Consider the following 17,504-nt stretch of genomic DNA (forward strand, 5'->3'; position numbering starts at 1 on the left):
ATACTTTTTCTTTTCTTATATCAAATGCATCTTTTGGAGAAACGGAAGGAAAACAAAACAAAAGGAAGCAAACAAAAAATAAAACAGACAAACCAAATTCCTATATCATTGTTGAAAACCATCTTAAAATGTAGGGTTTATATTTTTGTAAGTTCTGCTTTTCAGTGGAAGATGATTTAATGTGTGTTCATCCTACGGATGCATCACAAGCGACACTTTCATTATTTACAGCACTACCTACTTGTTCCTGTGTAGTAGCAGGTTTTATGCATTTTGCATTTGAAGAGCTCCAGTCCCATAATGGAGTAGATGGTGACCATGAAGAAGACTAGTAGAGTGATGTGAAACAGGGGTAGCATGGACTTCAGGATTGAGTTCATCACAACTTGCAGGCCTTGGAAGGACAAGAAGAATGCATTTCGGAGTAAACAACATCGCAGTACTGATATTTTATCAAGAGATAGTATCAGAATATACAAAGTAAAAGAAAAGCAAACCTTTATAACGTACAAAAAAAAACAAACTTCACAACCAAATCCATTGTGTGATGTTACTATTTTATGGAATCAGTTCCCTGTTTTACAAGGAATTCTCAAAGAAAATCACCCAGTCAAGTGCAACCACCATGGTTGGACTGACAGTGATCAAGTAGTGTATTCCATTCTGGGAAGCTGTCAAGTGATCCCCTGTTTTAAAAAAAACACATGCACTAATCCTATGGCTACAAGTATCATGTACAAGTGGGATGGGGGTTGGGCATTCAACTAGTGTGATGCAGATTGCACTTTTACTTAATCTGGATATTGAAAGAGGTCCTCAACCTAAGATAAGATAAGATAAGATAAGATAAGATAAGATAAGATAAGATAAGATAAGATAAGATAAGATAAGATAAGATAAGATAAGATAAACTTTATTTATTCCAAAGGAAATTGCTGTGCCAGAGTTTCAAGTAAAACATAACAATAATAGATAATAGTAGGAAGGAGGGAGAATAAGAAATACAATAAAATATAAAGTGTCAAAGTTAAGGCTATCAAGTGTTTTAAGATCTTAAAAAGGTCTAAAACCCCAGACCTAAACCTTTGAACATGTATTTACCCTTTGACCAAAATGCATTTAATACCTGTGCATCTTCAGGAAACATTTTTTTCTTTTTTTTCTTTTGCAACATATTAGTAATAATAAATGGTCATACATATTTTTTTCCTGGCAGGCTCATTACCATTTACAGGTATATTAGATCTGACCTTAAATCTGCAAAGTGTATTGCTGTCTTCCCCAATCTTCTACATCCCCAATTATCACCAAGATAACTGAATAACCCCAAAGCTGTCTTCTTTTCAGTACACTCTCAACATCATTGGGCCCGTTGACAAAACTGTCAACAATTTTAATCTTAGGCTTTTCTGTCTTACTCATCAACACCTCAGGAATGTCATGAGTTGAAGGTGTTCATATGTATAAACAGCTCTTTTGTATCTTTCTATCTAGCCTAATATACAAAATACCAGAGAAGACTTACATCAGTATACCACAATACATTTCAAAAATATACTCCCAGTCGAACCCAACGTCCTACTCCATTTGTGCACAATTATCCATGCATATATCCGGTTATTTTGCAATACATCATCTCCAATGGCACAAAGCATTGGCACAGTGTTTTGAGTGAACATGATGCAACTGTTTTGGTTTTTTTTTGCAAATCGAGTCATATGAAACACAAGGAGGGCAAAGAAAATCTCAAAATGAAACAGTTTGCTAATGGTGTCTGATTTTATAACCAACCAGTCTCTTACTGGGGACTCCGGATACCAGCCTAAGAGGACGGAGAACTCTGAATGCCCGCAGAGCTTTCATGTCGAAACCACCACCTTTTTCCCCTACTGGAGCCTCCACCCCGCTGATGTGATTAATGGCATCCACAGCCACAGTGAACAGCCTGCAGAGAAGCAGAGAAGGCAACACAATACTAGAACCTCAAGGCAGTTCATTTTCAAAAATGAAAAAACTCCACAGTCGCTGTTACAGCATTGTGGAGTTTTTTGTTTTTTTTTAGCTTTCTTACATACATAGAAAATCACCATAAGGGGATATATTGTCATCTGTTGAAACAATGCTCAACCCTTTCTACATTTTCATGTAATTTTCAACAAAAATTATCAACTTACCCAACAGACACACAAACAAAGTCCAAAATGTTCCAGCAGTTTCTGAGATATGCATCCGCATGAAAAAGAAATCCGTAGGCAACTATTTTCAGGAAACACTCGACAGAGAAGATGATGAGGAAGATATACTCCAGACTTTCCTGTGAAACAATCACAATGTTTATTTACTACAGTTGGTTAAATTATGTGTTAGCACAGTTGAAGTATAGTAATGTAAATTTGCTCACAGTTTTTATTTTCTTATATTTTTAATACATTTATTATATTGTGTTGTCTGATTTACATGGTAGTGACATAAATTAAGAAGAGGTTATTTTGTTAATCTTCTGAAAACCAATGTTACCAATCAAAGGAGTTATGAACTTTCATTTTTTGGTATGTTTATTTTCTTTAAGTTTGGAAATTGTGAAGAAAAATTGAAAGAGTGCTTAATTTAAAATGGTTGTATTCACACGGACTATTGATTAGGGGTTGAGTTGTCAAATCACCTCTGCTGCTCTTGTTTCTTTTTCCAAGTCACGGTGTGTTTATGGTGTTTATCACACTAATCTTTCACTCATCTATTCATGTCTCTTACAAATGCACAATCTCCCTGCTCCAATGTCAGCAAAGGCATGTGCTGAATGCTTTTATGCCGCCAGCATGACAAGTCTATTTTAACTCTACAGTGCCTTGACAGTGCGCTTTAGTGGGATAAAACGGATACATGAGACAAATTTTGTCCTTGTAACCTTGCAAATGTAGAGGAGGTTGAGTTAGGGTTATTATTAGGTTAACGTTACAGATATCTGTTAGAAAAGTGTCTGTCTCTCTCTCCATTTATATGGGTCTTTTTGTGTTTTATTTGTTTAATTCTTTATTTCTTTGATTTACATGTATGCTTTTATTTTCTGCATTATTTTTATGCATTTATTTTTTATCTATTTATCAATTTATTTTGTTTTATTTTTGTATTTTTCTTAAGGGAGCAACACCTTACATGCAACACAAACAGTGATTTAAGCCTCTCAAACCTGCCTGCTGACAGTTTGCTTTCATATTATTAAGGGGAAACTCACCTTCAAGTGAGAGTCAGTGAGAGATATCATTCATGATAATTAAGTTGTTTTTTTTAACTCTGTTGTCAAAAGCCATTGCCTTTAAATTCTGTACAAAAACAATTGATTGATCAGAAGATATTAGCTACCTATCCAGTTTGAGCTTGAAAGGGCAATCACTGATTTTGATAATTTATGATTTGAGTTGATGAAATTCCCATTTCTATTTATGACTGTTTCATGCTTCCAAGCCTCATTTTGGACTGAAAACACAAATACCTTTATCTCAGCCAAAAAATACCTGATCAAACACAATTGAAATAGAGCACAAACTAGCCACACATTTGCAATAGGGTTCCTGTTGATGTTTTATAGATGTGCATTGATTTTCCTTTACATTGGAATAAAACAAGAGTTTCTGGGGATGGTAGAACTTTGACAGTAGATGTGTTTAATACACTAATAGTATTAGATCCTCAGCTTGTAAAGTTAAAAAATAATAAAATAGAGGTAGGGATCCAAAATCAGTTGAATATAAAATAGGTGCCAGGAGAGGGAGTTACCAGGCTGTGCCAGCACTGAAAAGATGTGTTTGTGTGGAAAAAGCAATAAAATGGCCCGTGACTTATCATGCTGGTTGAGATCTGGGGAACCATTAAAGAGTTTTCTACCTAAATTCTTGTATGATGTTGCAGTGAAGCCAACAGTTACAGCTCTCAGGAGGCAAAGTAAATGAGATGAAGTTATGCATGTGTCAGTCCAGGGACTCGGGTTTATATAATTATGTATTGCTAATCCTTGAATACAGTATCATCCAAATGTGATACTTTTAACATATCATCTGGTTGTAACTGAGTTCAGGTCAAAATCCCATCTGCCCACCAGAGAGTAAGTGGAGCCAAAATTTCTTAAAATTTCTTAAAAATGTTCATGGACAAAATTTGTATTTCTTATTCTCCCCCCTTTTTTATACTGTTTATACAATTTCCTACTATTATTTATTATTGCTGTGTTTTACTTGAAACTCTGGCACAACAATTTCCTTCGGGATAAATTAAGTTGTTCTTATTATTCTTATAAAATTTAAATTGCACATGTGTATGCAGGCATCCATGGCAGCAACATAGCTCAAGCGGTGTAATTGTCACATAGTTAAAAAATGAAAAAGAGTGAGCTAAAGGACTGAGATAAAGGACACATTTGCACATTGCAATTTGTCACATCTTTTCTTTAGTTAAAATAAGAGTTACAAGAAGCAGTTTTGGAAAACGTGTGACTTTTTCTTAGATATTGTTGTACAGATAGATATTGTTGTAATGTACAAATAACAGTTACCGGTAATCTTATCCTGTGCTACAGGGTGATGCAGTGCATTGTCTTTTAACACGACATACTTAAACCAATTCAGTATGAACTTTGAATATTGATATTGATTTATGAACAGAAACAAGCCCAATGACATACCAGGTTGCTATTGGTGTTGTTGCTGTCCTCCTCCGGCATGGGCAAGTAGACAGCCAGGGCGACACAGTTGGCAAAGATGGCAAGTAGGATTATGATTTCAAAAGGTCTGTGTGTAATTTTATAGGATTATCACAGTGTTCCACATATAGATGATCCTTTCATCCTATTATCTCAATGTGACTACAGAACGTAGGGACAGAATCATTTTAAATACTAATCCAACAAGTACTTGGTATTTATCTTAATGCTTTTTAAAAATTGTCGTCATTATTTTATTCATTTATTTATTCATTTATTTTCCATCAATCTACAGTTTTTCCACATGCTGTTTTGGTATGCACAGAAGGCTGATGTATTAAACTAATCTTTTGCAAGAAAGTCTCTTGTAAGTTTCAAATAAATGCCAATCATTATTCAAAATAAACATATATGCAGGTACATTTCACATTTCACATTTCAACTACATTTTACAGTCGAGTAATGCAATGGAAAAGAGTAATAGCTGTTGTATTTCAATGACTACCGTATTATTCTTTATGATGGATGGAAGACTACAGCAATGTGCTCATCCATCCCATCAGGCAATTTCTTATCTGTCTGGTCCAGCTATCCATCACTCTACCTAGTAAGTCTTCATGTTAGCCAGAGGATACTTCCATTCCACAACACTGATACAAGCTTTGCGGAAAGGATTCCTCAGTGTCAGGAAGAGGAGAGAGCGCGCAGGCCTTGGATTGCCTCCTGTGGCCATCAGCTTCTTTAGCTTCTCCTTCTGTTTTCTCTTCAGCGTTTCTTCATCCATGATGAAGGATGACAAGGGGGGAGCGCCGCTGTCTGCCATCACAGCTTCGAGCCAGTATTTGCCTCAAAATTGAAATGCTATTTCACAAGTTCTGACGGAGCTTCCACTTTCCACTGTCACTATCTCCACCGAGTGGCAGCCGTCCTGCCGGCTTGCAAGGGATTGCTTGACTGAACAGCTGTTTGGTCAGGAGAATAAATATAGACAATGAGCACTGCTCCTCCCGTCCATACTGATACGGGTGCAGAATATTGTTTTGTATCTCACGCCACAATGTCTTAAAAAAGGGATGAATTGCAGGGCAACAACCACTGCAAGAAAGTCAGCTTCATCCGCAAGACATGTCCAAATTCTGAAAAAATGTTAACAAGTAGGGGGATTGACTGTCTGATCCTATCTATACCTGCACATTTTTCCAAAGTAAAAGAGAGGGCGTTCATGCTTTCATGGGCTTTTGGCATAACAAGACAGCCTGGTAATGTAGCCATGCAGTTTGAGATGAACAGCAGTATACCATAGTGCTAAATGCGTTGAGTAACAGCATTATAAATAAAGATGACTGTGACGCAACAATAGTGATATAACAACATTGTAAAACAAATGTTCAAACAGCGCAGACCAGTCTCAAAATATAGCATATTTATCAGGATTTGCATTAACAGTTAGCATAATGATATATTGCAACTTCTTGTTGAATATCTGTTCACCTCTGGAATATAATATTTATAATGTAAAAAAAAACTTATGGAAGATATCCAGTCAAAACATTTTTTAATTGTAAACAGTACGAAGCACATGGAAAAATTCACTACACAACACAATTACTAAGTTATTTGGTAAGATGGTGGTATCAGCCCAAACTTATTTTACAAATGACATAATATTCAAAATATGAATTCACAAATCCATTCAATTAAATGAAATCTGAATATCCTATCATCAGGACAGTATCTTTCAATGTCTCCAAATCCTGGGATGTTCCAAATGAACACCACTGGGTGGTGCCTGTTACACATAATATGCCCACTTACCCCATCTATCCTTCTGCCTGAAGGAGAGGAAAATCATCTTATTCAGAGTCACTTTGGTTTAAGATTTATTAACTTCAACATCATTCTTACAGCAGTGCAATTTAGGTAATAGAAAGTGTGCACCTCAAAGATGTTGGGTGTAATAAACAAAGGGTATAATAGAAATCACACGAGAAAATTAGTCCTCCTCAGACCTTTATTCAATCTTGAAGGTTTCTACACAGCATGGAGTTACATAATATATTATTCTCTTCTTAAGTCCAAAGTTTGTACTTAAAGGTGAACACAAACATGAAATGAAAAATCCTGTTTAGTTTAACTTGAGACAGCACATACTCCTTCCTAATAATCTTATAACAAAATAAGATGACAGAAAGAAGGGATATAACAGAATATAAAAAGTACATGATTCAAAATTTAAAAATATCTAGCTTGCAGATCACAGCATTTAGTAAATTAGAACATTTATGAAATAAGAAGCCAGATTCAATGTTTTCTTTTTTTTCTATCATGATGGCAGGTAGTTCTCTAACCGCTCCAACAGAACCTCTGAGTAGCCGGGGGAATAGTACCTGAAAAGCGAACAGACACACACACACATGCACACACACACACGCACCCACCCACGCACACACACACACGCACAAAAACAAACACACACACGCACGCACGCACACACAAACTGAGTTATACTGAAGAATATTTAGTAGGTGACATCATGTTATCAGATATTTTATTAATTTCATTTTGATTTTCTGTATCTTAAGCTTTAAGGAACAAAAGATACATTTTGCACAAGTTTCAGATGATCCCAACAGTAGTTGGGATACCTAAATACCTTCAAGCCCTGCCATCAAAGTTAACTTTAACTTGTCATCATGTAACACAATATATCCTTATTGGACTTGCATTCCACATTATACCAAAAAGATACACATGTTTAAGTGTTTAAATTGCTTACAAACCTAACAATCTCTTCTGGGAAGCAGTTGTTGATGGTATTAATGTACTCTTGAAGTAGAGAGCCGGGTTCAGCTTCAATCTCTTGCAATTTCTTCAAACCTCCACTTGTTACAAATAGACGACGAGCCTTACTGTCATGAGGAAGCACCTGAAAATGGAAAGCAATGGTATGAGTCTGTTTCAAGAGCGCTGAGTACCACACCATGATTTTTACCACCTATTCACCTTGCTGAACTGGCAGGCTACATATTTGAGTATGTTACTCGGTGCATCGTATAGAAGTGGCTCCAAAGATGGCAAATAAGTACATTTCTGCAGGATAATCTTCAGCGCCTGCTTGCTCTGAAAAAAAAAAAAAGACTGAATTTGGCAAAGTCAAACCGACAGGTTATATAAGGTTTTACTTCTGTTGCTCATTTTACTTTGGCCTGTAGATCTTCGGAGCTGTTTGGATCCATATAGAGCTGCAGCAACTTGGGCAGCAAATTGGCCGAGGCCACAGCCTTTGCGTGGTCCGTGGTGTGATGTCCTATCTGGCCAATGGACCAGGCTGTGGCTGCCCTGATGTGATCTTCAGTCTCTTCTGATAGACAGAGAGCCAGCTGGAGCAGCCCCTAAAGGACATGGGGGTACACATCAATGCAAGACACAAATAGATGATGATTTGCTATAGCAATTGCTATATTGCTTGCAACAGAAAAAAACACGGTCATAAATGTTTACATTTACATAAGTTGCAACAGTGTTTTCATTTCACAACAGCTTGGTGCAGTATTCCATAATCTATTTGGGGACATTGCAGGACAGCTAATGGCTGTTTTGCACTGTAGTGAAATTTGTTAAATTGTTCAATTATAACACATTCTATTTTGATTTGTTGCATTGCTATCTTTCTGTAACAGTTTGCCACATTTTGCAACAATATATATATCATGCAATTTTCTAGAGTATATTATCTTGTATTTGTTTATTACAGTATTTTACATGTCATCGGAGGTTTGTTAAAGTGCATGAATTTGCTGTTGTGTGAAGAGTTGCTGTTGATATATTAGGACATGATGTGTTTCAGTCAAAATTATATAGTTCAGTCCAGGAATGAATGTGCGGGGTTTTAATGACTTATTAGGAGAGATTAACTGCTTCACACACCTTAGAGAGTATGACACCCATGGCGAGGATCTCTCCATGAGCTGCCACATACCCCAGCATCATGATCCCTGGCAACCGTAAATTCCCACTTGAATCAGCCAGATAATCGACCACTGCTGTCAGGCCGCCACAATTCACAATCAACTGGGACAGCTAGAAAACAAAAATAGATATATAACATTCGTACTTGGATATGTCCTCAGGAACTTAAGTGGGATTCTGTGCAGTACCTCTGGTGTATGTTTGACCACCTCCCTTATAAGTGTCGTGAGATTTTTCTTGACATAGTCATCGGGATCCCTGAGGCACACCAATGCTGCAGGGAAGATCTCAGCCTCAATTACCATCTCTGCCAGGTTGACAGAATGCTTACAGATCTGACTGAGTGCAAAGAAAACCTGCCTCTGAATGGAAAAAAAATTGTGAACAATTACATAAAGCTACAACCACATTTTAGAATTTTTACTTTTGAATGAAGTGTGTCTGGCAGCAAAAATTATTTAAATTCATTTTTTATGTTTTTATCACTATTATTCTATATGTGATACGTATATAATTTTATCAACAGCTGTCATAGTCGGTCTTATGAGTCAGCTCACTTTAAGTTTTGCATCCGGGTTCAGGATCATTTGTGCTAAATTTGCAATGGCACCGATGTCAACAATTGTTTCTGCCAACTCTGGTGAGTGTTTGCAGATATCCCCAAGCGTGGACGCTGCGATGCGCTTAAGGCAAATCTCAGGCTCCTGCAGACACAATAGCAGCAAGGGGCCCGCACCTGCATCTATGACTGACTGAGCAAGATCTGCAAGTGGACAGATTCAGAAAATGTATGAAAGGAAGATAATTTTGAATCGTTGATTCACATCATAAAGGATATTTAGTTAGCTCTGAGACTTGCATATCTAAAAAATGTTTAGTCCTCTGTACCTGCATTGTGCCGTGCAATCAAGTCCAGAGCCCAAGCAGCAGTTTCCCTCACACCGGGGTCAAAGTCCTCAAGGCAAATAACCAGAGCGTCAACACCCCCGTTGGTTCGCACTGCATGAGACAGCTCTGGGGAGTGTTTAGCTACCGCTCGAAGCACTGACGCCGCTGCTTTCTTATAGAATCTCTGCTTGTAAATACGCAGATAGTTAAAGATGTCCAACACACATGTGCTTATACATCTGAAAACAACATATTATATAATATATAATCAAATCGGTGAGCAAATATACACACATTTTGTGAGGTCAGAGAGTGCACCAGATGTCGCAAGACATCTTCCTTCACCACAGCTTCGGCGAGGTCGGCACTGTGGTCTGCCAGGCGGCTTAGAGCCAGAGCTGCTGTGTGTTGAATCCTAGGAACAACATCCAGGATTAGGGGCCGTAGCATGGCCATTACACCTGCAGGAGAGGAGGGGACTTAAAATTGACAATAACAGCTCATATCAAGGAAAATTCTTAGTTGTTTTAATCTGCTTTTCTTACCAGCTTTTTGAAGAATATCTATATTTTGTGGTCTTGCTGCCAAATCAGCAATAGTTTGCACAAACTGCCGCCTTGATTTATGATACTCTTCAAAAACTGATTGACATACAGACAGAAAGAGAGAGCAGATGAAGCTTTGTGTATTAGGTCCCATCTCTAGGCAGAAATGTGAAATCACAGAAATCACAGCAAAACAGAGGTCACATCACTGTTGTGCCTTCATAGATAATTCATCGATGCATTCATGCGGACTCATGTTTTTGTTTTTTTTTTAAATACTTTATATTTATTTTCCTCTCACAGGGTACAAATGACCACTGACCCACAACTTCAATAGTCATTGTTGTGTTGTGTTGCTAGCTTATGGATGTCAACTTCTTTAAGTCAATATTTAAGAAGCTCACTGGCCATGATATGGCTATATATACATTTTTTTAATTTTATATCATTTGGATTATACTAAGTATTGTCTAATTGCAATACAAGCTTCTTAAGAGGAAACAGTGTGTCTAATCTCAGAAATGTGTTTAGCAATTAATTTAGTTCTTTAGTATAACTAAGTACATGTGAATGAGTGGAACTAGGGTGGAACGGTGAGGCCACAGGGAGTGGAGATCAAGAAGCTGGAGGATTTCAGGTACTCGGGATCAACAGTCCAGAGCAACAGAGAGTGGAAAAGAGGTGAAGAGACGGGTCCAAGCAGGTTGGAATGTGTGGAGAAAAGCGTCATGGATACTATGTGATAGAAGACTATTGGCCAGAATGAAAGGCAAGGTGTACAAGACAGTGGTGGGACCAGCGATGCTGTATGGGCTGGAAGCTGTTACAATGAGGAAAAGACAGGAGGCAGAACAAGAGGTTGCAGAGATGAAGATGTTGAGGTTCTCTCTGGGAGTGACCAGGATAGATAGGATCAGGAACGAGTCTATCAGAGGATTAGCACATGTTAGATGTTTTGGAGAGAAGGTCAGAGAAGCCAGACTGAGATGGTTTGGTCGTGTACAAAGGAGGGATAGAGAATATATTGGTAGATGGATGCTGGAATTGGGGCTGCCAGGCAAGGTCTCGAGGAAGACCAAAGAAAAGATTTATGGATGTAATGAGAGAGGATATGAAGGTGTGAGGAGGAGGATACAGAGAATAGGATGATATGAAGAAAGTTGATTCGCTGTGGCGACCCCTGAAGGGAAAAGCCAGAAAAAGAGGAAGAACAAGAAGGAGAAAATATAACTAAGTACAGCAAGATGTTGGGAAAGCTGGAAAGTACAAAGACACACTAGCAGGGAGTATTTAAATTTGAGCTTATCTTGTTGAACAACAAAAGCCAAACTTCAACTGTTCTTCTAACAGGAAGTCACTGCAAATAAGAGATGAAAAAACATCCTTTTCTAAAGTCAAACAGACTCCTGTCTTACCTTGGATGACTGTACAATGTCGTTGATTCATTGTCACACTAAAGAAAACAACAAACCTTCGCACGATTTGACACAGGCCAGTGATTCTTTGGGTTTGCCAGCAGTAGTGTTTGTCAAGGGACATTTACAGATCCCGGAGATTACAGCTGTGGAAAAGTGGAGCTGTGATGTCACATAGGGGAGTCAGACCGACCATTATTTTACTGTGAAGGGGGGTTGTGATATAACAAGGGAAACCCAGAGTGTGTCATGTCATTTTTTGCTGTTATTTTACTTATTATGAGTTATTTTATTTGCTTGATATGACAGCAAAAATACACAGAAGACATGATTTAGTTTTCATTTTTTTTCTCAGCCTCTCTTCAACCATTTAATCGTGCTCTTTTAGCGCCATACATTCACTCTTCCATTGTATAGAAGTGAAGAATGGGTAGAAACAGGTTGGGAAATTTCTATTTCGATATAAATACAATATTCAATTTAATATTCATACAAATCTTCATGTTATCACTGTTGTGCTGTTTATTTATTCATTAAATATCAGCTCAGTCATCCATACAGCTGCTTCCATTGTCTGATAATGAGATCAAATCCAACTGCATTGCATCCAGCTTGGAAAAAAATCACTTACTGTTGGCTGAAATGAAAATGGCATTCTATACACGGTTTCTTTTACCTGAATTTGATCTTTTATTTTTATTTTGTTTCTATCTGTATTGACATAAGTTGACAACCCTTAGGCTATTTTACATAGCATATCTTTTTTTTATTTGTGTCCATGCTAAAAGAGCTGAGGGACTGTGTATAAAGCTCCATTATCATTCAGGTATCCATTGGTGCCGACATCTCTGTGGCTCTTTCCAGTTCTGAGAACCATTACCTTTGGTGCCTTTATCCCTGCAACAGTTTGCTTCTCTGTTTTTTTTGTAATTTAAAGATAACAAACTGCAGTGGGGATAAAGCAAGAGTTCATGAATCTGAAGACCACAGCTTAAGATACTGACTGGAGCTTTAGTAAATGTGGACTGTTTGCTAAAGCCCCTGCACTGTGCTATCAATGAAAATCTTGTTTTGAACACAATTCGGGTATGATTTGTTTTATAACCCAAGAGCAAGGAAAATGTTCAATATCCCCAGTTTGTTTGGTATGCTCTGTCATCTGTATTTATATGAGTGATAGAATGGTCCATCTTCAGACACAAATAAGCAAGGTATGCGTATGGTCCAAATTGTCTCTAAAAATAGTTTTTATTCATTTAAGCACATGACATCTAAAAACTCTTGTCTGCTCTGGAATCCCGGTCACAAAATGTTAAAATTTAGTTGATTAACTCCTGTTTGCAATGTGTTTAAGCCTACATCGTGTCTATTTCTTTATCAAACATGATAATTACTTGTCATATTTGGCCAGAGCCTAGATTAAGAAAACACTAAAAATACACTGGAACAACCAGTTCATGGGCTTGATAATCAAATAACATGTATGACAGTTGTGTCACGTCAAGTCAAAAGAAAAGTATTACCATTTGTGCATATTTACACATTGGGAAAACTAACACCTGAAAGGAGGCATGACACTTAACCAATTTTTCATTAAATTTCATAGCTTAGGTTTCCTGTTGCTGGATCCTAAATTCAACATGATGGCGCTTTGTAATGTTAACAGTTTTTAGCTTCAAGGCATCAGGCTGTTTCAGTAGTTGGTGTGTCCTCAAAATAAAAAAAAAATAAAAAAGTTACCTTGGATTAAAATCTAAGGGGCCTTTAATTAAGCAATTCATCTGGATCAAATGAAGCAATTGCTATTTGCTTTATGTATCATTATTAGGAGAAATTCTCATTTAAGTCCTTTAAGTCCGAAAATGTATTTATGTATTTATTATTCCATCCATCCATCTTCTGCCACTTATCCTGCACTCAGGGTCAGTGATGCTGGAGCCTATCTGAGCTGTCATTGGGCGAGAGGCGAGGTTCATCCTGGACTGGTCGCGAGTCGATTGCAGCGGCGTACAAACAGCAGACAACCTTTCATACACACAATTTTTGGTGTGTGTGAAATAACCTTCTACCTGTTGGATTGTGGGAGGAATTTGGAGGCCCCAAAGGAAACCCACACAGGCACAGAGATAATAAAAACAGAAAATCTCCCTATAGGATTTGACCCTATAGGGTCCTTCTTACTGTGAGGCAGAACTGCAAAAAACTGCATGCCTGTGGCAATACATTATTATTATTGTTGTTATTTAGTATCATCATCTATGAAGTGGTTTCTATCAAAGTGGCATACAAACAAGATAAAATAAACAAAAACTCAATGAGATATAGAATTATTTTCTCTATCTTTTAGTCAGGGATGCAGTAGGACTGGAGGTCTCCAATTAATATACAGTATATTTTTGGACAGTAAGAGGAAACCGCAGCATTTGGAGATCACCCATGTAGACCAGGGGAGAGCATACATACTCCACACACATTTGGGCAGACCACTGACAATATAAATTTAATTATTATCAATCAATATTATATCAGAGAGTAGTTGTATATTTGCTATGTACAATGTGTGTTGTCAAACTTAATCCAATACTCCAAAACAATGTTGAGGAGGAAGAGATTCAACTGTCCCCCTGCAACTCTATGTGGGTAATGTTGCCACATTGGAGCTACACTGTATTTCTAAATAAATTAAAAGCAGTTAAATTAATTTAATAATATATACAGAAATAGAAAATGCCTTCAATACATCAATTTACATGGGTTTCAAGTCATCTGCTAATTTTGTTAAAAAAAGGTTTTAAAACTGATGGCAAGTATAATTAAGCATTATAAATAAAATGTACACTTATATTCATGACTATAAAAGGTAGGAGATGTAAAACTGAAATAAAAAAAGAAGTAAATACATTTAATAAAAAAAAAAAAGAATAGCATAAAATAGAAATAAAACCCTTTCAATTTGGAAGAGTCAGAATTTAATAGTTGAATTATCATTTTTAAAGTTGTATTATTGTTTTGAGACAAGTTTGCTATTGCATCAACATCTGTAGCATTTAGCAAATAGTACAAACTACAACATTAAATTACATTACAGTCATTTAGCAGAAGCTTTTATCCAAAGTGACTTACACCAGGAAGGATGTGAGTTTATGTAATTGGTCCACAGCTACCAGACAGCTCAGTATCTGCAACAGAATTTATACTCTCTGAGCTCTTAATTCTGGAATTAACTGTAGAACTATAAACTTTTTCCATTTGCTGGTTCCCCACCATCTCTAGCCACTGGCTGTTGTGCCAACGAAACTTTTCATGCCGGATCTTCCGACCCCATTCGTCATTGTATTCAGCTATGATATCCAGTGTGCTGTCACAGACTTTGCGTATGTTTGTATTGGTGTCATGCATCAGGTCGACTAAGTAAGCTGGTGCCTGTGTGTCTTTGATAATTACTTCTCTGGCAGCTCTATGAAAGAGCATTTGGTAGAAGACATAGATTATTTGGCACACAAACTCATCATCTTCCTGTTGAGCAATGAGCAACTTAATTAGAGCAGGAATAATGCCGGCCCCACAGAGTATACCTGCGCAAGCACAGTCCATGGACATGGTGCCAATCAGTATCACAGCCTCGAGGATAAGATCATCTTCTGCACAACCTGGCTTGAGGTGTTCTTTCAAGTATGTTAACAGGTTGTAGTCTTTTAACACTGGCGCCCAGTCTAAGTTGGGTATGGTCAGATTGCCCAGTGTGCCAACACACTCTATGACGAAGTCCTCAGCTTTGTCCTCCCTTATCTGAGCAGCCAATTCTCCAACATGGTCCAGGAAGAGGATCTTTGTGGGTCCATTGTGCTGAGAAAGATTTCTGATCATCTTCATTATCAGAGCATTATCCAGTTTCAGGGAATGATTTACAAGTGTCCTCAATCCACTATCTCGACAGATGACCTGGGCATTGCTCTTGTGAGCAGCCAAGTTGATGCAAAGTGAGATGATTTTCACATCAATACTCTCATTGCCTTCCCGGAACATCATTTGCATGAGTTGTGGTATGCAGTCAGTGTGAGCAAACAAAGGTTTATGTGTGTCATCCATGCTGATGTGGTACAGGATGCAAATGCTGAGCTGTTTTTGTCTCTCATCGCTGAGCAGTGAAGAAAGCTTCATGATAAGTCCAGCCTGAACCATCTGAGTGCGCAGACCTTTGTCAAATGAGAGGTTAAGTAGGAGGCGCAATGTGTTGTTCAGCAAGTTTTGGTGCTTGCAGGGAACTAGCTGGGCCAGTTTCTTAACTGCCAGGCTTTCTGCTATGTTATTCTTATTGCTTAGGAAAATTGAGAGGTTTTTGAGGAAGGAGATGGCCACGAGTAGCAGCTCCTCATCTTTCCGGTCTAGCATCTTGACAAGCATATGAACAAAGTTGTTTCTCATTTTCAGCTCACTGGTTGTGTCCTCTGCAAGATTGAGCAGCAGGTACAAAGAGGGTCTGAGAAGCTGCTCTTGTTTTGTCAGCAGGCTCTGATATTTTCTAATTGATTTCTCATATTCCTTTTTAAGACTGTTGTCATCTGGAAATTCTTCACAGGCTGTCTTCTTCTTCTGTAGCTCTTCTTGCCAGATGTCATATCGCTTCAGCTCATGTTCAATGATGTTCATACATATGACTTCTATCTTGAAATGTGTAACTAGGCCATGAAAGTCTGAGAAGTTTGAGAAGCAGAAGAAAATATAGATGATGGTTGTTGCCAGGCTCACACTTTGCTTCCAGTCTTCCTGTAGAACTCTGGACAAGGCTCCAAGGATGGTCTCATTCTGCCTGAGTGTCTCCAGGTTGTCTGAGTTACGAGCCAGTTTAAGAATTAGCCTAGCGCCTCTGTTTTTTTCCTGGATGTCTTCATACAGAAGTTCCAAGTACTCATCCATACTGTGAATACTTGCCTCCTCATTCAGCTCCAGTCCTGCATAAGGTGTGAAATCTCGAGGCGATATGCACATCTTTTCATTCTCATCGTTAGTCTTTTTGCGGGTTTGGAGATAGAAAAGCAGCTGTTCTACCTCACAGATTTTAGATGGTTGAATCAAGCAACAAGCCTCCACTACTTTCTGGGCCAAAGACGCTATGTCAGTATTGGCATTCAGGTTATTCACTCGGATGCTTTTCTGACAGCTTTTGCATTCTCTTGCAACGGATTCACCATTTTCCCCCAAGATCCTTGCCTCCAACTCATAGTGAACCACAAGAGCTCTTTCAGTCGGGTGGACATCCAGAGTGCAGCCCTTCACTGTTTTTTTCAAATACCATGGATCTTCTGCTTGCAAACTGTTCATTTTAAGTAAAGAAGGAAATCCTTCATCAGATACATTTCCTTGGTTAAGGTTTTTAACATGTTTGGTATCCATGGACCCGCTTTACCTTCGCTTTCAGGTTATATTCTTCTTCAGTGTTCATTGGTTCCAAAGATGCCCTTAGACTCCAGGGAACAATTCTTGAAGCACCATCTTTTTTCTCCCAGAGAATTTTTCCAAAGCAGATGAGAGTAAAAGCACAGCAGCAGGCTACGATTCTGTGATGAGACAGGATCATTTAGATCATTTTGGAAAAACTGAAGCGCCATAGATTAACTATGTTTCCACATGTTATATTTACTCAGAAATTTCAACCTCAAAATAAATAAAATCAAATAAACAACTAAAATCAACTAAACGTGGATCCAGGATTTATAGTGATCTCTGTTGTCCTTTTGTAGTTGTGCTTTTAAGTTAGGGCCACATGCAACAAGTAAAATGACAAAAATATGATGTCACAAGGAACCAAAGCAGAGGATATATGCATGCGTCATCCTAATGAGTTGTTATGGAACAATCAAAATAAAGTTAATGAACAGTTATTATAGAGTGATATCACTGCTGTGATGGTTTGCTGTGATGTCTCACAAGGTAGACATAGGATTGATATTGATCATACATGCTGGTATAGATATGGACACATAGATTTTCAAT

The 17,504-nt window shown here is 37.8% G+C and overlaps 2 protein-coding genes and 1 pseudogene across 3 annotated transcripts in view; all 3 read right to left on the reverse strand.

Annotated features, from left to right (window-relative positions):
• Nucleotides 1-5,624, reverse strand: part of LOC147222213 (dihydropyridine-sensitive L-type skeletal muscle calcium channel subunit alpha-1-like) — a 31,631-nt gene extending 26,007 nt beyond the window's left edge. The window contains exons 1-5 of one of the 2 annotated variants that reach the window (XM_086168298.1): nt 5,329-5,624; nt 4,676-4,781; nt 2,175-2,314; nt 1,803-1,945; nt 242-394 (exon numbers count right to left, since the gene is read on the reverse strand). In XM_086168298.1, the coding sequence (XP_086024424.1) occupies nt 242-394; nt 1,803-1,945; nt 2,175-2,314; nt 4,676-4,781; nt 5,329-5,516 (730 nt within the window). In that variant the 5' untranslated portion in view covers nt 5,517-5,624. Of the gene's footprint in view, nt 1-241; nt 395-1,802; nt 1,946-2,174; nt 2,315-4,675; nt 4,856-5,297 lie in introns of both variants that reach the window. The other variant, XM_086168299.1, reaches the window with a different exon arrangement.
• A 1,199-nt stretch (nt 5,625-6,823) lies between these two features.
• On the reverse strand, nt 6,824-11,541 carry LOC147222215 (sperm-associated antigen 6-like). The gene is made up of 11 exons (XM_086168738.1): nt 11,511-11,541; nt 10,096-10,191; nt 9,845-10,011; nt 9,551-9,734; nt 9,220-9,425; nt 8,851-9,024; nt 8,621-8,773; nt 7,894-8,085; nt 7,697-7,813; nt 7,474-7,619; nt 6,824-7,080 (listed from the first exon to the last, which is right to left on the reverse strand). The coding sequence occupies exons 1-11, from the start codon at nt 11,539-11,541 to the stop codon at nt 7,017-7,019; spliced, it is 1,530 nt and encodes a 509-aa protein (XP_086024864.1). The 3' UTR covers nt 6,824-7,016.
• Nucleotides 11,542-14,651: 3,110 nt separating this feature from the next.
• LOC147222216 (kinesin-associated protein 3 pseudogene) lies at nt 14,652-16,832 on the reverse strand (annotated as a pseudogene).
• Nucleotides 16,833-17,504: the final 672 nt, after the last annotated feature.

This window comes from Fistularia commersonii, chromosome 21 (genome assembly GCF_037954325.1).
Source record: "Fistularia commersonii isolate RoL2024-O1a breed Wild chromosome 21, RoL_Fcom_v1.0, whole genome shotgun sequence".
In the NCBI taxonomy this organism is placed as follows: Eukaryota; Metazoa; Chordata; class Actinopteri; order Syngnathiformes; family Fistulariidae; genus Fistularia; species Fistularia commersonii.